At 42.0% G+C, this 21417-nt stretch overlaps 1 protein-coding gene across 2 annotated transcripts in view; it reads right to left on the bottom strand.

Moving 5' to 3' along the window:
* APPBP2 (amyloid beta precursor protein binding protein 2) overlaps nt 1-21417 on the bottom strand; it is a 337597-nt gene that overhangs the window by 215207 nt on the left and 100973 nt on the right. For both annotated transcript variants that reach the window (XM_069226533.1, XM_069226534.1), the window contains one exon: nt 9623-9774. In XM_069226533.1, the coding sequence (XP_069082634.1) occupies nt 9623-9774 (152 nt within the window). The remainder of the gene's footprint in view (nt 1-9622; nt 9775-21417) is intronic.

Here is a 21417-nt window from a genome sequence, read left to right as displayed (position 1 = left end):
CCACAGGCTGAGGTATGAGCAAAAGAGGAGTTTTTGTGCTGTGAATATTATAGCATGCTGATTACAATGCTCAGAACAGCCCCTAGAGGACACCACACTAAAATAGCATTTGGAAGAAACATGGTCATGTAACCTTACAGTCAGCCTTGAAGGAGCATAACAACATGAAAAAAGAATGGAAGAGAGCAATGGAGTGTAAGCATATATTTAGCCCCTAAAGGGTGTAGTGCACTGCACATTTTCAAGGCTGGCAGGCCTATTGCAATGATATCACACACAAGGCCCATAAAACATAACTTATCTCAACTGTAAAACAAAAGTTCCAGCCATGAGGGAGCTTAAAAAGATAATGAATGGTGTTCGGGATTCATATTTTGGAGTTCCCACTAACAGCGAGGGGACCCGGAGATTGACAGAAAAAGCACATTGTGGTCAATGTTTTGAAGGAGGTCCCTTTGTCCTGGGACCACCACAGGCTGGGTTATGAGCAAAAATAGTTTGTAAAAGTAATTCCCTGCAAAGCATTATGGGGCAGGTTTCCGTGCCACTGATATTTTAGTATGTTGATATGACTGTAATGCTTAGAACCCCCCGCCCCCCCAGGCGACACCACAATGAAAATAGCACTTGTAAGAAACATGGTCATGTAACTATGGAGTTAGCCCCTACAGAGCACAACCACACACAAAAAAGGATAGGAAATAATGCAATGTAACCATATATTTACCCCCTAAAGGGCATAGTGCATTACACATTTTCAAGGCTAGCAGGCCTAATGCAATGATATTACAAACAAGGCCCATAAAATAGAACTTCTACCAGCCATAAAACAAACGTTCCAGCCATGACAGAGTCTAAAATGATAATGAATGGTGATAGGGGTTATTATTTTGGAGCCCCCACTAACAGGGTGACGGCCCAGAGATGATGTAGACAAAAATAGCACATTGTTGTCAAAGTTTTGAAGGTGGCCCCATCGTCCTAGGACCACCAAGGGTAGAGTTATGAGCAAAAACGTTTTGTAAAAGTAATGCCCTGCAAAGCATTATAGGGCAAGTTTCTGTGCCATGAATATTTTAGTATGTTGATATGACTGTAATTCTTGGAACAGCCACTAGAGGACACCCCAATGAAAATAGCATTTGTAAGGAATATTGTCATGTAACTATTTAGTTGGCCCCTAGAGAGCATAACCACACAAAAAGAAAATGGGATTAAATAATGCAGTGTACAATATATTTAGTCCCCAGAGAGCACAGTGCTTTAAAACATTGTCAGGGATAGCAGGCCTATAGCAATGATATTTCAAACAAGGCCCTTAAAACACAAGCTATTCCCACCTGTAAAACAAAAGTTCCAGCCATAAGAATGCTTAAAAAGACACTGAATGTTGGGAGAGGTTATTACTGTGGGATCTCCACTAACATAGTGTGGGGACCCAGAGATGATATAGACTGAAAGAGCGCATCGAGCTTAATGTTTTGTAGGTGTTCCTACTGTCCTAAGATCACAACAGGCTGAGTTATGAGCAAAAATGTTTTGTGAAAGTAATGCCCTACAAAGCATTATTGGGTGAGTTTCCGGACAACAGTGAATATTATAGTATCGGCTCTCCCGCTGTGCATGGAGAGACGCTTTCACTTTGAGGATTTCTGTTTTACGTAAAGCATTTACCAATTTCAACTCTTAAGGGGAGAGCCACAAGAAATTATTCTGATTAGGTAACTGTGAAAAATATTTGACTAGCGCTCCAATACCGCCAACTGAGTTCACACCATTGTGCCTCTTTGCGCTGTGCGCGCTATGGCCGCCATACAGCACGAAGGGGAGAGACAAAAGAAGAAAAAAAAACAGTTCGCCCATGCTGAAGTATATCGGCAATCGTGCAATAATCCATGTAACAGGGGCAGTCTGCATGGAGTGACAAAAACAGCCTCAAGGCGGGACAAACGTAAAGCATTTACCAATGACATCAAGTGATTTTTGAAAGGCAAGCCGAGGAACGAATGAAAATAACAGTTGTGAGATGGGTGTGGTTAAAAGCCCTCAAAACTTACAACATGTCAAAGTGCTTGCGCACTCAACCTAAAAAAAAAAAAAAGTCAATATATTAATAATAGCAATGCAGTTGATTATTATAGTTCACTACAAGATGAAGCTCACAACTATTAGCCAAATCGGTAAATAGCTCAGCATTAACACTATGCAAAACATAGGTCCAGGGAAGCTTTTTTAAATCCTGATAGCATATCTGAACTGTATCTATTTATTTTGTTAAGGGCTTTCAGGAACAGTTATTTCAAACTTACAACTTGGCACTTTTGTACATGTCACCGACATCAAAAGTTTCATCTTCTGACAATATGGACTTTAAATCTTGTGAATCCCTGATATATGGAGAAAGCAAATTTGAATGCATTTCTAAACTTAATGTCAGTGCTGGCGCTGATGTTGTTGCTATTTCATTTTCAGTCAATTTTGTGGTCCCTGCTTGATGTTCAGTGCTTGGACCTGGCTGTGCTTCATTTTAAGTGGGTTTTGGTTGGGACACATTTTGTGACATTGTCTTTAACTGCACAATGTGAGGCAGCTTCCGTGGAAGTACTGGTCAGGTGTATAGGATGGTCCATGTGGTACATGTTCAAAGAGAAAACGGGCGTCTGTTGCTTCTTTTTCTTCCTGGGTAATGGTGGCAAGATTACCATTGTCATTCCTTTTGTCGCTAGCAGTGGCTTTCAAATGGCAGGAAGCAACTTTTCCTTCTTTCACAATCCCTCTACGTCAAGTTCTCCAACATTCAGTAACCAGCCAATCACAGCGGACAACAGCAGGAATGTGGGAGCCTCACTTAGGGCCAGATGTACGAAACTTTATATTTGCAATTTCTTAATTGCACATTTTTGGGATTCACAATTAGGAAATCGCAAACAGACACATTTAGAGATTACCAGTGGGTCACAAATGGACCTACCTCTTCAATAGTTATGAGGTAGGTTGCAATTTGCTACCCATTCGTAATGGCCAAATATCACAGGGATGGTGGTCTGCTGGGTTCAACAGACCACCACGTCTGTGATGGCTTTTAAAAGAAAGCACTTTTTCTGTTTTTTGGTTTTTTTTTTTTAAATGCAGCCTGTTTTCCGTAAAGGATGTATTTAAAAAAGAAAACTAAAAAGTTTTCTTTTCATTTTTTAAGAGTAGGCAGTGATCCCGACCACTGCCTGACCCTAAAAAATATTTGCACGAACATTCACAAATGGGAATGGGTCCCACCAACTTGAAGTTGGTGGTAAACAGCAATTGTTTTGCAACCACATTCCAGTCGCAAAACATTCATACATCCTACTGCGAGTCACTAATACGAAGGGATACACTTAACACGCCCCTTTCTAATACTGAATCACAAACTCTATTTGCCATTAGGTTACTGAATCACAATTAGGGATCGGTACATCCCAAAATGGTTTTTAGCTGTTGAAAATGGCCTGAATCTACAAATCAGACCGTTTGCAACTGCAAAAAACCTTTGTGCATCTGGTCCTTAGACTTTGTAATATGAGCTGCAAATCCTGTAACAGATCAAAACTAATTGTGGGCATTCTCCCCTTCTCAAAGAACCAACACGTACATCTCGACTCCCAATAACATTTCATAAGGTGCACGGTTCATCAAAACATGTCTTGGCACACTATTTAAAGCTCTGTAAACTATACAGTTTAGACTGGGTGGACCATTACTTAAGAACCACATGGCAAATGCTTAAGCATATTGTTGCCTCAATCTACATTCCCAGTATGAAATAGGCCTAAAAGTGGTCAGAGATCTGGAGATATACTCCTACTTTTGCAAGTGTTTCTACTAATACTTTAGAAATAAAAGCCACCTCCTACTCTGAGAAACTTCATTCTTCATTACTAAATACAAGTCTTTGAGACTGCGCAAGCCATGACCCACATAAAAATATAAAAGAATGTAATGTAATGCTACCAATATATATGTATTTATTTATTGGCTTAAACAAACATCACCTAGTTAAAACTACTTCGAAGGTTTGCCTTGCTTTCGTTAGATGAATCTGCAGTGGTCTCAATATGGCTGAATGTTCAACTTTTGGCAAATCTCACATTAGAAAACACACTGCGTGGTTTGAGCATTAATGACTACTAAGAACACCTCGCAAAATATAGTAACTGGCTGCTTTAATTTGATTATGTCAGTTTAAATGGTTGGGTATCTCTCAATCACTGACTTTCGGAATAGTGACTTTAGAGAGCCCATCTTGTCCCGGAAAGAAGTTGTACTTCTCTGGTAAACCAGGAGGCAGGGCTTCTTTTTGTATAATGACTGTAATGCGGAGATATTTTGTGGTCAATTTAGGTTTGCAACCGGTAATAGCTGCTACCTTGTGTATGTAAATCCGTATACCAGATTTTTCAGCCTGACCAGCAGCAGATTTGCCTTTAGCGTGGATTCTCTCACTCTAGTCAGCAAGTGTGTAACATAAGCTGCCTTTGAAGCCAGCGATGGCCAGTCAGAGCTATTTACCCCTGATATTTTTCCCTCAACAGTCTTCGTAACCATTGAATTCTCAATAGATTATATCTACATTGTATCCTTGAACCAAAAATGAAGGGTTAGATACAATTAATGTAGGAACTGAAATATCACCTTTCTGCAAGGATAGGATTGCATTTAGTTCTTCAATTTGTGTAGTCAAGACACCTGATGGCTTCACATGTATAAGACTTAGCTTAAATTAAAACCCACAGAAAACTGCTGTTTAGTGTCCAGTGCAAACAACGCTGATTGATCTGGGTAAAGACACTGTGATAATCATGCATTGGTTTTAACAGCAATATATCAGAAATTGTTGACACTAGAAAAATATGGGTGTTTTTATTATTGGATCATATTTTTTAAATTTAAAATAGTCTGATTCGCTGCCCATCGCGCTGAGTGTACCTGTAAGCCAAGAGCATTTGCTATGCTTTGTTCAGCAAAACGAACGATGGATTAAACCCGAATCTGTGACTGGGGATGAATATTTGCTTTGTTCAGCATTCTGTTCATCATCTGTTCTTTTTGCTTTTGTTGTCCTAAGTGGGAAGACAATGCCCTGACGTGGGTCCTGTGCTCAATGTGCGAATGGATTCAAACATCCTGGCTGATGAGGGGCAATACCCCGAAACCGGTCCCAGGATACTTGCTTCCAGAGGACGTGCCTGGCAGTTCGGGCTAGATTGTTCCTATGGGGAGCAGGGTCAAGACTGATATGCATATGGCTGGGTCCAAACTGAGGTGGCATGGTGAGCAAAAAAATGATGGACTGGGGGTGAATGTTTGCACTGATCAGCATTCCGTCCATCATCTGTTCTTTTTGTTTTTCTCTTCGCACTTCGTTTAGTAGCAGTCTCCAGTGATGGAATAGGCATCACCACAATCATTTTCTAATCATGTTAACAACTGCTGCCTGGACTGTTTTAAAAACATTCTCTATCAGAGATTTATTGCAAATTGTGTAGGTTGCCCTTCATCGTATGGAATATATATATATATATCATGACTGGATCGAAATCATTATCACTAGGTAATTTTTCTCTTGTTCTTGCTGGTGCTATTAGGTCTTTTTGCAACTCTTTGAAGCTCTTCAGTCACTCCATGCCAATGTATGAGTAATTAACTGGTAAAAAAAGTATTTAGGGCCAGATGTAGAAAACAGTTTGCACGTCGCAAACAGCAAATTTAGCTGTTTGCGACATGCAAACTACACTTGGCAATGCACAAAACCCCTTTTGCGATTGGGTGACCTGGTTACCGAATCGCAAAACGAGTTTGCGAGTCGCAATTAGGAAGGGGAGTCCCCTTCCTAATTGTGAGTCGCAGTGCAATGCCAGATTGCTTTGCGAACGCGGTCGCAAAGCAATCGCAGTTAGCACCCATTTCAAACGGACCCCTTCCCCTTTGTGAATGGCATGAAAAACATTTTGTAATACATCTCGTTTTCCTTTAAGGAAAACAGGCTGCATTTCAAAAAAACATTTTTTAAAACTGCTTTATTTAAAAGCAGCCACAGACATGGTGGTCTGCTGTCCATAGCAGGCCACCAGCCCTGTGACGGCCGCCATTCACAAGGGGGTTGCAAATTGCAACCCACCTCATGAATATTCATGAGGTGGGCCTTTGCGACCCCGTTGTGTGTCGCAGATGGTGTCAGGGACATTATCCTACATTCCAATTCACTCAGACTCACAATTTGCAAGTCGCAAATTGGAATATACCTACATCTGGCCCTTACTCTTTCCGCAAAATGTGGGAGATACGTTCACCCAAAGCTCAGACATTCCATCAATTACTAGGTTTTTGAGTGTACTTGGGGGCTTTAGCGTCCTACATTTTTCCAGGAATCCTTGTGTAAACTACTTTTCTTTACTAGACAATGCATAAACCAGAAAGATTACATATAAAAAGGCATATTTTCGACTTTATGTTTAGGTTCTAACCTGCCTCAGCAATGCCGTCTCTATTATGTCAATTTGTTGAAGATGTTCATCTAATTCATCTGTGATGTAGTGGGCTCTTATTTCCGCCGCACTCTGCAAGACAGCAACTGCTCACCCCCCACCTTTCAACCTGACCCTCTTTCTCTGGTTCTTCCAGTCTTCTGCTCCGGGCTAACTTCTTTTAAAAGTGAAATGTGGGTGGCCACAATCCCCAGCTGTCCCCTCTCTATTACTGCTAGTTCTGTCCCTTATCAGGACCATGGTAAGAATGGACCCCTCTACCTGGAGCTTCTCCCTTTCTGCACAATTCTGTGAAAAACGAGCATCAGAAGTCGAAGTCAGGCAAACCTGTCAGAGAACCTCTGCAGATGATTCTAGAATGGAGCCACAATGGTATACCCCAAAATCAGTTTGCACGCATAAAGAATTGTGTTTTATTGTATTATGATCTTTATACAATATTTGCCTATAAATTATATTTATCAGAATGAACATAAGTAACAATCCAGCAATTAAGAAATGTTAGATAGATCCCAATCATATATCACTACACATCCCTAATCCATTAGTCTATTTCCCATACAAAGAGGGTCATTAAGAGTTTGGTAGATGTAAATATCCTTCCACCAAACTCCCGACGTGGAGACCGCAACGGGGCTGGCGGTCTCCTCACCGGCCTCACCATAAGTTTTACAATGGACTGGTTTCCGTCGGTCAACCCAGTGGAAAACATGCGGTGCCATTGCCGTCACACAGGTGCCCTCCACAGCACCCTCGGAATGCGCAGTCAGTGTGCATTCTGATGGTGCTAGGGAGGGGGGGGGGTCCCTGCAATGCCTACGACAATGTCGTGGGCAGTGCAGGGGCATCTCTTGTTGGCCTCTGCACTTGTTCTCCGCAAGCCTTTTCATGGCAGTTAAACTGTCATGAAAGGCTGGTAGAGAACAAGGTTGTATTCAGCAAGGCAGCGCTAACTTCAGCGCCATCCTAGCTGATTGCAACCAAGACCGCTGTCAGCATCAGAGATCTTGGTGGAGACAGCGGTCCGAACGCCAGACTCGTAATCAGGCCCAAAGTGGCTAATTATTGTGAGCAATCTAACTTATATGACTGTATTAATTTACTAAGTTTATATTATGCCAAGTCATGCACATTTTACCCGTGCTTATGCTACCACTGTGTAAGCATTGGAACTCTGTCACTCAGTATCTCACCTCAGCAGCTAGTTAATGTTTCTAAACCTATACCTGCAACAATACGTTATACACCTTTGTCACCAATGATGTACTACAGAGCGGGGGGGGGGGGACTCAAAATCAGCAATAAATTGCTAATGCTTCTTTTTAATCCTTCCTTCAATATAGATCTCTATAATGCAACCTTCTTTGCAGTCACAATTACAACACATGCACCAGAGAAGCAGTTTTGGTAGTTTTAAGTGTCGGAAAACATGGAGTTTCTAAGTAGAAAGTATGGTAATGCAGCACATACTATTTAGCATCGCCATTCATACCGTTTCTCTGCTTCTGCTTTTCTAGACCATTCACATAATCTAGTCAAATTTTCATACAACAAGGTCTGTTTAGTATGTAATACACACTAATATTACTAAACAAAAACCCTACCACACGTGTCTTCTAGTGCTCCTATCCTTCCTCCAAAATCCACACTCAGGCAACCTTATTCATAATTCTTATACTGACAAAAGTCCTGCTCATTGTGATGGGTACAGACCAATTTCAACAGCTTTTTTAAGTGCTTTTCAGACATTTTGCCGAAGAGAGGTAACAACCTATTTACTGATTATTCAATAATCAACAAATGGCCCCTAATCCCATCAGGTAACACAGGGAAATTACATACAGAGTAACTACTGCAGAAGAAATGCTGTTCTAGTCCCATGACTTTTCACCCATGTCAATTGTGATTGCCTTTAATCCAGAATGCAATGTTTCAGAATAGGCAATAAAATGTTGGCTACAATACTTTAAGCAATTCTGTGAAAGAACATTAGGGAAACTGTTAGATTTATAGAAAATGAGGATATAGAGTCAATGGCTTCATCTCAGCTTCATTCAAATTTTTTGGGGAAGTGGCTGAGGGTTTTTCAAAACAATATATTTTATAGAAACCACATACCACAAAGTGACTGTGGAAGGGATTCAGAAGAATAACAGGCATACCATGTTACAGAATAAATCAACAAGCATGGGATTCCACTGGCACCCCACAATGTTTGAGAGATACTCTCAGCACCCAAGTTCAATCTGCTTGTGAACCGTGAAATCAGTAATGGGACATCCTCTTGCAAGATAATGGAGTTAAGTTATTTAAATTTAATTACTGTCAGCTATCTAAATGGGATGAAAGCATCAAGCAGGGTTCATATGATGAAAATACAAGTCAAGAAAATGGGCACTAAATTAAAGTTGCTGAGTTGCAGAGAAAATTAAGCTGCCACCTGATAGTACTTGCTGTGAGACATCGTGGAGGCCAGCTGTAGCAAGCTGAGCTTTTTAAAGGTAAAGGACAAATGAAAAATATTGTGTGGTCCTCTATATACATTTTTAAAATCTGCACCAACCTACGTGAACCCCGTTTTAACCTTGTACAGGCTATACTGGAGAAACAGGATAGGTTCAAAATCAATTTGAGAAACCAGTTTTATGATAATCATATACTTTTGAGCTATCCAGTTGTGTGTGACTCTTAGTGAATTATGAGTATCATGAAATCCAATATTCTAAACAAAGAGATTAGGTGATTCTTCGGTCATTTTTGTTTCCACCAACAGCTGTTTGTCTCTTTCAACAAACAAAAAGAAGCCCTATCCACCTATGTGGATTGATAAATGTACCTATACCAGCAATACCAGTTTGAATATCCTTCAACAGAACTATGAGTAATACATGCTGAATGGCTAAATATGCATTTCCTTCCAAAGGATGGCATAGCATTCTTATGATTATGTCATACTTATTAAAGATGTCAGGAAGTTTTTTTTTTTCAAAGTTTCCTGCTTAAGAACGGTCTCAAATGAGTTCTTGCAGGTGACCATTCCGAAATAAGACAAGAGAATTTGAGAGCCACATGTGGACTAAAAAATACTTCTCACTACTTACCTAAGACAAATCCAATTTGGATTGCTTTCTCTTTAACATTTGCATCCGATTCTGCAATATAGGAACATCGTCGGCTAAATGAATAGGCCAACACAGAGGCCACTTTCACACCATGATCCATAAGCGCCTGGAAACAGTGATGAAGTAGATGTCTGAAGGGGAAACAAAGATTCAACTGTGAGTGAAACCATTTCTTACACCATTAGACCTCACAAATCTAGCAATATCCAAAAAGTTACTCTCCCTTTGACCACCCTCCAAATGCAACTTGAAGATAAAAACAAATGTAAATGTGCTTATGACTAAGAAAACATTTATACATTTTGTTATATCCTACAGCACATATTTTAATACTACTGGTCCTTGTAAGAGCAAGCATATCATGAGGCAAAAACAGAAAACGCTGAAGGCTGCAAGAAAGAGAGGCTAAGCTCATCTGTAGTCTTCTGCTACACAAGGGACAACACAGGTAGTGGCTACCACATGGGTGATCCAAGTGCTCAGCTATCACAACTACTGTCCCTTCCCCTTGAGGAGACACCGCTCTCTGATCTCCTGCTAGACCAAACCCACTAAAATATATATTATTATTTTGTGATCGGGTTGGTATAAGGTGTACTGTAGAAAATCAGGAATGACAGTACCAGCCACAACTTTTCTAGGTTTAGGTTTAAATGTCTATGGGCCTGATTCTAACCTTGGCGGACGGCGGAGGCCGTCCGCCAAGGTTCCGCCGCCAAATGACCGCACCGCGGTCACAAGACCGCGGCGGCCATTCTAACATTTCCTCTGGGCCGGCGGGCGCTCTCCAAAAGAGCGCCCGCCGGCCCAGAGGAAATGCCCCTGCAACGAGGACGCCGGCTCAGAATTGAGCCGGCGTAGTTGCAGGGGTGCGACGGGTGCAGTTGCACCCGTCGCGTATTTCAGTGTCTGCATGGCAGACACTGAAATACTTTGCGGGGCCCTCTTACGGGGGCCCCTGCAGTGCCCATGCCATGGGCATGGGCACTGCAGGGGCCCCCAGGGGCCCCGCGGCACCCCCTACCGCCATCCTGTTCCTGGCGGGAGACCCGCCAGGAACAGGATGGCGGTAGGGGGTGTCAGAATCCCCATGGCTGCGGAGCGCGCTCCGCAGCCATGGAGGATTACCCCGAGCAGCGGAAAGTCGGCGGGAGACCGCCGACTTTCCGCTTCTGACCGCGGCTGAACCGCCGCGGTCAGAATGCTCGTGGGGGCACCGCCAGCCTGTTGGCGGTGCTCCCGTGGTCGGTGGCCCTGGCGGCCACCGGCCGCCAGGGTCAGAATGACCCCCTATATCTGGACAATATTTGTTTGTCAAATATTGAAAATAGGAGAGAAAGAGGGGCGAAATAAAAGTAAAAGTAGGGTGACTAAGGACTGAAATACATGCAATTATACAAATAGTTCCTACTTTGCTTAAGAACAGAAATCAAGAATGCTAAAATCTTATCATTCATCAAAATAATCATACAATCAGGAATGGAGTAGTATCCAGCTCTTCCCAAACTGTTTAGGGCAGCCATTAGTGACGTACATATTTCTATTAAATACCACATTGACACAATGCATGATTCCAGCATAGAAAGGCTGGCGCTTCTAAATCAATCAGTTTACAGACACCTGCATCCAAGCTAATATCACAATACATTGAAGCTTCTATCCTCCAAGACCTCTGTGATTATAATGCTAAAAATTACAGGTAAACAATTTGGTTCAACTGTTTTCCTAATTACTTTGCTGACTTCCTTAAAGATCATCTTCTTAAAAAAAAAAAAAATAATAATAATCAGAATGCAGCCTCAACATTCTGATACAAAAGACCCACAACTGCTCACACATTAGTCACATATCCTTCACCCAAAACCTTTATATGCATAGCTTTAGTAGTATCAAACAAAACAACTCTAGTAAATTAGTGCTTTGATACAAACATATCGAAAACCAACAAACTAATTAACATCGGAATTTAAACTTCCATCTTGGGGATCAACTTTACACCATAACTGGCAAACCCACTTTCCTGCTTTGACCTTCCCCCCATTTCCCAGTAAATCACTAAAGTTTAGCAACCTTTTGCATATACTGTATTTGTATCAATCAAATCCAATATTGGATATACTGCTACCCATTGTTTTGAAAAAAAATATTCTTTACTTAGTGATACTTAAAGCTATCATTTAAATTGCTGCAGAGTTTGGAACAATAATCAAGAGATTAGAATACATTTTAAAAGAGCTAAATAAATAACAATACAATTCAATGCCCATGATAGAATGTTAACACCATCAGGACTATTGTATAGGTTTTCAATACTGATGGGTCTTAAAAAACAAACAGCACTATATTTTAACAAACAACCCTTGCACTCAGATACTAGATATGGGTGTGTACCCACAGTCTGCAGCATCATAGGCTACCCTTCATGAAACCAGACACACCAAAGGTGATTGGAGGAATATTTACAATAACCTAACCCCTGGCAATCACCTGGGATAACATTCCAACTCATCATTTCTTTTGCCCACTATGCCACCTCAGACTAGACAAAGCCTTATGCAAATTAGCATTGGTTCTCCTCCATTGGGGAAAGAAGAATCTGATCTAAAGGAAATAATCAACAGTTAAAGAAGGATCTTTTGGGGGGAGAGGGAGGTGATAACCTAAACCTATGCTCCAAAGACAATGAATTGATTTCTTCATTAAATCTTTATTGGCCTTTGCTCAGTGTAGAACAAATATAGTTGACGACTCCATCCTGTAACACTTACAGGGTATTTTTTTTTTTTTTTTTACAGATCCCTAGGAACTCTTAAGCTTTTGGCCTCACCCTCTCTTTTCAAAAACGACTTTCTAGGCCACACATTTCAAAGTGGGCCTGCCAAAGTCCCTAAATATTTTGCAATTTCCTCAACACCTTCTGATGTTGGTTGTGTAGAATGGAATGCCGCATCCTTACAGAAATAGTACCAGGCTACCACTACCTCTCGGGATACCGAAGCAGTCAGTAATTACAGGGCAGTATAAATGGTTGGTTATGCTGTTTCTTTACGACTCCAAGTTCAATGGGAGGACTACAATCTAGGCTTGAACCAAGGAGACTTAGAACCTAGCAAGAATCTTTGGAAAATACAAAATAATCACACAAAGGTGAACTAGGATTCTAACCCATTGGCAAACAAATCTGATCAAAATCAAAAAGCCAGGTCACCAAGCCTAATTCAGAGGAAGACCAGTAACATTAGTCTACGCGGTTACTTTTCCAACAGAAAGTCCACTAATGCTTGGAGTGGAATTCACACCCAGAATAGGTTTCACAATGGTAATGACTTTTCGAGGCCCATATCTTTAAAAAAGGAAGCTACCTGATGAAATGAAATGTACATCACAGATTAGATGATTCTTCCGTCATTTTTGTTAAGGTAAGTTGAAATGTATTTCGGGACACTGCTATAGGATCTATAGCTCCATCAAGAAAATGGCACTTTACTGATTGAGAGTACTGAGAATGAGGGATAAGGTGGCACTACTGGGTAAGAATATGTCAGAGGTTGATCAGCTTACTATCACTAGGCAAAAAAAAAATTCAAAAGCCAATGGTCTAACTACCCTGAAAGATCCTGTCCATCAAAATATGTTTTTTAAAGTTCATGAATTGGTCTAAATTGTTTTCTCTTCTCTCATTTTTCTTTCAAGGCTTTATCCTTTCTACTTTTTATTAGCATTCTCACTTCTGTAAGCAAACCATCAATCTGGCCAAATGGAAAAATGAAAAACCTGAAAGCCCTGTCTACTACCGATCTGAATTGGGTAAGAATCATTATGGGATGCCAACAAAGGCAGGGTGGTGGCAACAGGCAGTGTACGTTCACCGGTATGTGCAGTGCTTCAGCAAGAGGCACTGAGGACAGTGAAGAGTGCCAGCAGCAGACTTTCTTAATTTTCAACTTGTCGTAACACCCTTTGACAACAAAGGCAGACACGGAGCTATTCTGACTGCAGCGGTGATGTGCAAGGAATCTTCCATAGTTCTTTTTGGCAGCCACCCATCCGCAATGTATGTCAAGAGGCACAAGATCATAATATTTTTCACACCGTGTGAGCAAAGAACCAGTAAAACCCAGGAGAATAGTGTGTCTTGGATCTATGACTTAGAATATTAGTATATTTTGTGTCAAGCCAAATCCCATTTACATGCAATTTGTGATGCTCTTTCAACTCCATGTCGAAAATGTAAACCAAGTTGCCAAAAAAAAAAAAAAAAAAGACATTTAGGACTGGCAGACTCTTAGCTTCCTCTATTCAAATTCACATGACCCTTTCAATACAGGGCACCTAAGAAACTCAAGGCATCACAACTACATAGAAACTTCACTTATTTAGGACCAGTAAACTTATCTGACAAAGAGGCCTGGAACAAAATGGCCATTTTCAGTCCCACTCCAGACCTAGTCACATAGTCAGATACCAACAGGTACGAATGAGGGGCAAAGCACAGGAGAAAGGAGTACAGAAAGGAGTTAAGCCTTCACATTAACTGTTTAGAACTTGTGGCCAGCTCTTTTGCGGTCCATGGACACAATGACCTTCTGCATACTACTAAAGATGGACAATAGCTTGGTGGTGAGATAAATCACACTCTAGGAGAAACTCACACACTTGTCCAAGGAGTATTCACAATTCTGCCTGGATAAGAAAATGTCTGCAATAGTCAAGTGCCTACTGAAAGTCAGAATTGCATTGGTGATGCAATGCCAGGATTTCAGTGAGAGGAAGTTGGTTCACATAAATGTTTCAGAATCGGATGCGGGGATAGGGGTCTCTGAGAGATAAATCATTCTGCATCTCAGTTGGCTCATCAGCTTCCAAGTTACTTTTCTTGGTATCCAGAGCCAGCAGGTTGTTTCGTTCAGGACCGGTCACTGAGGAAAAATCAAGTCTTTCAACCCTTCACCATCTACATCATCCGGATTATAGCCCCAGTTAGGAGACCAAATCTCTGAAGATTCTAACAGGTGATCTGCAACAGTTGCACCAACTGATCATGAATGGAACAATGCCCCTGACACCTGGTGGGGGGGGATAGGGGCAACATGGAGTTCTCCCAGTTGTATCTATATAGGCTGTGTCATTTAGTCAAGGAGATTGGACTGAGGTTATGGTCAAGAGATAGGATCTCTATGGGAAAAATAATCATGTTGGTGTCAGGCACAGAATTTGAATTGTGTGAGGCCAAAGGTTGTCTATATTCTCAATTTTTGGTCCAAGCTGGCAACCAGAGACTTGGCTAATTTCAGTCAAGGCACCTGCCTGTGAATGAGGCAGTTGGAAAAAGCCCTGTGGTATGCAAATTGGTTTGAGCTGTTAAGAGACTGCCCATGCCTTCAGAGTCCAGGTACACACACTTATAGGATGTCAATTGTGTGTTTAATCTTTCCAATTCAAGGCTGTGGAATGACAGTTTTTGGAAGGAAAACACAGTCTAATATGTGTTCTATCTCCTACTACGTAGTTTTAGATTACAAAGGTGTGGTTTCTGAGCTTCAACCAGCTGTTCAGTTTTATTTAATCAGGAAGACCTTTGGCACAAGGAAAACTCCTGGTTTGCAGTGAAGGCTGAGAGTGGGATACAGGATTATTGGTGGGTGGTCGCCAGAGTGGAGCAGGATTATGATCAAAGCCAGGGAAGATGGGCTACATAATAACAACAGCCCACGGTTTTACCTCTGCTGGGCAACACAAAAAACGAACCACGAAATGCTGTACAAAAAAAAAACATACATTCCTCCAGGTACTATATATTGCATGGTTTACCCAGCATCCTCCTGTTTTGTTTTTCCGGTGTCCAACCTGGAAGAGAATCTCTGGGAAATGTATGTAAGAGGCCTTGACTGGATTTGGGTATCATAGAAAAGTTATGCTTAGTTTTGAGAGTGGTTCATATTGTTCTTGCCCACCTCGAGCATTTGTAAATATTTTTCTCCAACAGAACACCACTGAATACACTTCACCCAAAAAAAAACACTCTGCTCCACTTGGATTCATGAGGGTTAATTGTTTATTATTTTCTAGCACTTCTTGAGAATCCCAAGGTGATTAATATATGTCTACTACTGACAGTCGTAAAGTTACTGTTTTCTACTTACTTGCCATCCCAAGTGAAAGTGCCTGAATAGGCCTGGCACTGTTTGAAGATCCACACGTGCTCAAGAGAGGAAGAGGGGTTCGACTTTCCACACACATTCATCTCTGCGTTAGGAGCGTGAAAGGTGATCACAATGCTAGGTAAAGGAGGTCAGTTCAAATGCTTGGTATCAGGGTGATTTTGGTTTTTCTAATTTTGCACCAGTTTTCGGCATCATGGGCGAACAAAACAATAAGCACCATCATGTGGAGCTGGACTACACTTATTTAGCATCATCAAATTCCTCCTCTCCTGAAAATAGAGCATTTGGAAGAACTAAGAGACTGGTGGTGGGAAACCCTTACATCCTATTCCAGGATTAAGGAGGGATGGGATGAACAGAAAGGGAAATATATTGGTAAAGAGCCTAGAGTACGGAGACATGCAAAGGAGAACATGGGGTTTCTCTCTCATGAATCAACTAATCTTCAGAAACTTAATTGGACGTCGTAAGAATAGTACCATCACCTCAGAAATACCAGAGGTTCTGTTCCCATTACCAACATTTCCAGTTCAATGTTCTTTCATTCAGAATGAATCTTGCTCTACAAGTGTTTACAAAGATAGAGCCCACCACTGGTGGCTTTGCTTCTTTTGCAGTGATGAAGTAAATTTCTGTATTTGCACAACTGGCTCCTCTATGCTACAACGGAGAAGAAAGCAGAGGAGGGGTTGAAAGCTGTGCAGAGATATCTGGTGCAACATGGCTTCCTAATAAACGTGAAAAATGCCAACTAATTCCAAAGCAGGAGTTAGTGTTTTTGGGACAAAGTTCAACACTGAAGGGTTTGTAGTTTTTAACCAGAAAAAACAGCACCGGTGATTCAGCAAACAGTAGGAATGTTACTTCTGAATCTAAAACTTTTGGTAAGGGTTTGGCTGAAACTTCAGGGGTTTTTGGCATCAGGTGTCTCCCTTTCGCCATGGGCTCACTTGCATTTGCACCTTGTTGTCCTCCTTCACCAGAACTTTAACAGAAAGTGAGAATTCCAAACCAAATAGATTCCAATTCCTCCTATGTCAAACAGGGACTGGGTTGTGGTTGGATTGGAAGATCTTCAGAGAGGGCATGCCTCTTCAGTCAGAAGATCATTGCATCATCACAATGGATGCATGTACCTTAGGCTCTGGAGCATACTGAAGTGCTATTCGCTGCAAGGTCAAGAAACCGTAGTCCAGAGCCTTCAATCTTCAGCATTAGCAATGGTCCAGTGAAGAAAGCATTGAGGCTATTCCAAAATATTATACACGTGGAAATGGGATAAGACGGTGGGGCCATTTGATGTCTTTGTCTTATGTGAAAAGGTAGGACAGAACAAGGAAAGGATCCTGGGGGGGAGACTGCTTGGGGACTGAGCAAAGAGGAGGAAGTTGTGCTGTGTCATTGAGTGTGAGCCAAACCTAAAGAAATGGCATGGTTGCCATCATTCTTTCAGGAGATATACAGAAGGTTCGTACTACAGTGGAAAATGACCCAGAAGGGCGTTATGTTTTGGTGGAGGGGCAACTAGATGGCAGACCTGTCTTATTGGCTTAGTATATATGTTTCCAATGTGGTACAAGCAGCCTTCTTCACAGACCTCTCGGCTATCTGGACCAAATGGGCACAAGTTCCATGGGTCTGTGGGGGTGATTTTAATAGCGTACTTGACCCACAATTGGGCAGGTGACAACCCCCCCCCTTGCCAACCTCCCCAATTGTAATGACTGCTGCTTATTTCTCTCAATGCCTATCACATTGGTCACTACTAGATAGATAGCACACCCTTTATCCAGACACTAGGAATTATTCATATATCTCACCTCTCCATGACTTACATGTGAGACTGGACCACATCGTCTGTCACCCATCCCTCCAGGGGCAATCTACTGTGGCTGAATATTTAGGAAAGACAGTCTGAGACCACAACCCACTTTTGATACAGTTTTTAATTGGGGGGGTAGGGGGTGATACCTCCGACAGTTCCAACTTTGCGACTGGAGCCTATTATGCTGGAAGACCAAGTATTTCGAGATGACATACAAGGGACATCATTGCTCCATTTGTCTGAGAATAGGGCACATCAACTTCCCCGTCCAGTGGAGTGTGTTATGAGGGCACTGTATCCGTACTGTGGTGGGAGTTAGAGCAGACCTACACAGGGAACTGGTGCAAACTGAAGCCATGCTTAAAACACTAGAAGTTGCAGCTCATACAAACCCAGAAAACAGACATGCATTAACTTTAGCCTTGGACACAAATACTCAACTAGTACAGCAATTGCAATGCCAGGAGCATACCATGCCAAAATGCATGTGGAAGGGAATTAGTTGAGTCGCCTACTAGCATGGCTCCTGCGATGCGCAGCCCCTACACCACCTGTCAATATGATCAGACAAACCCCGACCTCTTTACATTCTAACCAAGTAGACACGCTCACCACACCCCTACCAAGCTTTATACAACTCTCCTTTTGCAGACAGGATGCAAACCTACTAGCGCCTAAACTCCTTGAGCACTACAAAGCTGCGCTGCGGAACGGGAACTTCCACCACTGCTCTTAGAGTCCCTCCATATAACTCTTCCCAATCCTGATAAGGAGCCTTTAGAATTAAACTCATACCATCCGCTTTCTATGCTGGGCTTTGGCTAAAAAATACTGAGCAAAATTATAGCAGCCTGCCTCCTTGAACATATGCCGGTACTGAACTCTTCCCCCACTAAATGGCCTTACGCTGCTCGTATGGTGTTAAGTTAGAAAAGGCGTTTGACAAACTGGACTGGGAGTAAACGTTTTCTACCTCAACCACCTTGGTTCAGAGACTTATATGCCTCTTGAACACAAAACCCACAGCCTAAGTGAAGATGGAACAATGCATCTCCAACCCGTTTTCAGTGAGCAGAGACGCAACAGGGTTGTTCCCTATTCCCCCTTCTCTTTGCCTTGGCTATGAAGCCTCTGGCACAGAGGCTCCAACAACAGGCTAGGACGAAGGGCATTCCACTAAATGGAAAGTACATACAGATTTGCTATATGCGGATAATGTTTTCATCTCGATATGTGACATTAGGGACGGCATATTAGACATCACGACTATCCTTTTGAAAATTCAAGCAGCTTCCGGCCAGGGAGTAAACTGGGCCAAATCCGGTCTGTTCCCTACATCCAGACTGCCCGCCACAGCATTTATTAGTGGTAACACAACCTTTACGCTGGGAGCCTTGCACATTCTGCTACTTAGGCATACACGCCTTGCACATTCCTCTACTTAGGCATACAGATATACCACAAGACTCAAGTTCTCATAGATGGGAATCTCACCAAAGCCATTGCTCTTCTCTGCCCCAAATGGCCTTTTGGCATTTGTTCCCACTCAAGGTCCAGGGGAGAGTCTACCTAAAATGGTGATGCTTCCCCATTTACTGTATTACTTTTTCATATGCTTCAAGTCACACTAGGTAGCTCTATTTGGAACAAAGGAAGATGCCAATTTATGTTGCGCAAATTACAACATCCTGTGGACAAAGGGGGCATGGGACCCCCCAACTTTTTGCATTACTACCTAGCTGCATAGCTCCAGTGGCCTGCTCTTTGGCTGGTGGGATGCCTGTTGGAGGAATTGGGAATGGCATCCCCTGGCCGCGTGCAACAGGTGGTTAATGAGGCATTCTTTCCTCGGGCAAAACTCCCACATAACTCTAATAATTTACTATGCTTAGCTATTGACCATTTTCGGCAGAGCCTGCTACTCATGCTATCTATTCCGCTATACTCTCTCGAAATTAGGCTCAACTCGATTAACCCCTTCCATAGCATGATAGGAAGGGAGCGCCTCCTGACAGGATGCCAGAGTAGGCATTCTTGGGGCTCTGTTCCACAACGGTGCTCTTGTGGTCTTTGAGCAGCTATGAACAAACTTGGACATACCAACAAGGACACTTCTTGGAGCATGGTCGACTCTTGGCTGCCTTAACACAGTTATGGCACATTACAGACACTGAACCAGAACAGCACCCATTAGTACACAATTAACAACGCTCCACACTATAGGCAGTGGTCGTCAATTGATTGCTTGGTTTACCCACACCCTAGCATATACCCTACATGAACTCTTATTGCCGACTCGCAGATGCTGGGAATAAAATATAGGCAGGGAATTCACAGACAAATAATGTGAAAGAGCGCTAATATATCCTCGGAAAAAAAATCACGTAATGAAAAATTCCAGTATATACAGCACAATATTTTACATAGGGCTTTATCTCATGCAAGAATACCTCCACAAAATGGTTGGTTTTTCCTCTGACTGCCCCAGGTGCTGGAGTCCAGCTGCTGATTTAGCACATATGTTTTGGACCTGCCCAGTGGTAGTGTCACTCTGGCATGACAATGCCAGTGCAATAACACAGATAAAGGGATGCACCAGCAAATGCATCATGGATGGGTCACCAACTCCTTTTGTATGTTTAAAGAGGCCTAGTAAAGTAGCAAAACGCTTTATTAACCTAGCTTTGATAAGTTGCAGAACAATTGCATTGCATTACATTGGAAGGCCTACACTCTCACAGGACTGCAACAATGGTGTGCAGCGATGCCTACGTAGCAAAGGCTGAAGCTGTAGGGCTTAGATGCGCAGAGATTTGCAGTATGCGCAGGGTTCCCATGGCTGTGGACTGAGAGGCACTTCCACGGTTTACAAACATTTAAGGAAGAACTCCCAGAATAGACATCGCTCTCTCTGATTCTTCTTTTCCTTTATGCACCCATACAATCCCTTACCTCCAGGCAAGTTAGCTCTTAGGCAGTAGAGCTCAGTAATTTGGTTGCATTGCTAGCTATGTATGTGGAATCCAGGAATAATCTTGCAGGACTGGTGATTATGACAGGAGGAGATGCAAAACAACTTGATGACCTTATGACATTTCATCTATGAGACAATGTAACAGCTATGACTTCTATGTTCTTATTGTTCTGATGTTCTAAAATGGACCAATGACTCATGCCTCATATATAATGCTTACACATGTATACGATTTGAGTGTTGGGACTGTAATTATCGTAACTTTTGTATGGCTCTGGATCTACTAATTGTCTTTGTGTATGCCTGAAATATTCAAAAATTGGTTAAAAAAAAAAAAAAAACATCCCCAGACTCCATTCAGAGGGAAGGCAACAAAAAATGCACTAAGTTTAATCACAGTCGAGTTAAATACAACCTCACATTTCCCTTATGAAACCAGGAAAGGTAGGACTCACACCCAAACGTCTGATTAATGAAGGTGTAATTACACCAGGCTGACAGCTTGTAAAATTCCACCTGGTGGAGTCTATTTTGTCTACTCCCTAAAGCTTCCTTCTCATTAAGTATGGCCTTAGGGTCAAAACTCATCAGGTTACTTAACAGGTCCAGGAATCCCACGCCTATAAAAATGTCTTCTTAACATATCTTAATCAGGGGATGTCCAGCGCATGATCAAGAGAAAGTAATCCTCAAGAACGTCTCTTGATAGTTGCACTTCCTGATTACCCCACCTTTAGTAAAAATAGATCCAGTTCAATTTTAACCACCAAGGGGGCTAGCTCTAATTCTGATAGACACATAAAGGTGGGCA

Source organism: Pleurodeles waltl, chromosome 3_2, assembly GCF_031143425.1.
Source record: "Pleurodeles waltl isolate 20211129_DDA chromosome 3_2, aPleWal1.hap1.20221129, whole genome shotgun sequence".
NCBI lineage: Eukaryota > Metazoa > Chordata > Amphibia > Caudata > Salamandridae > Pleurodeles > Pleurodeles waltl.
This window is presented reverse-complemented; position numbering and strand designations above follow the sequence as displayed.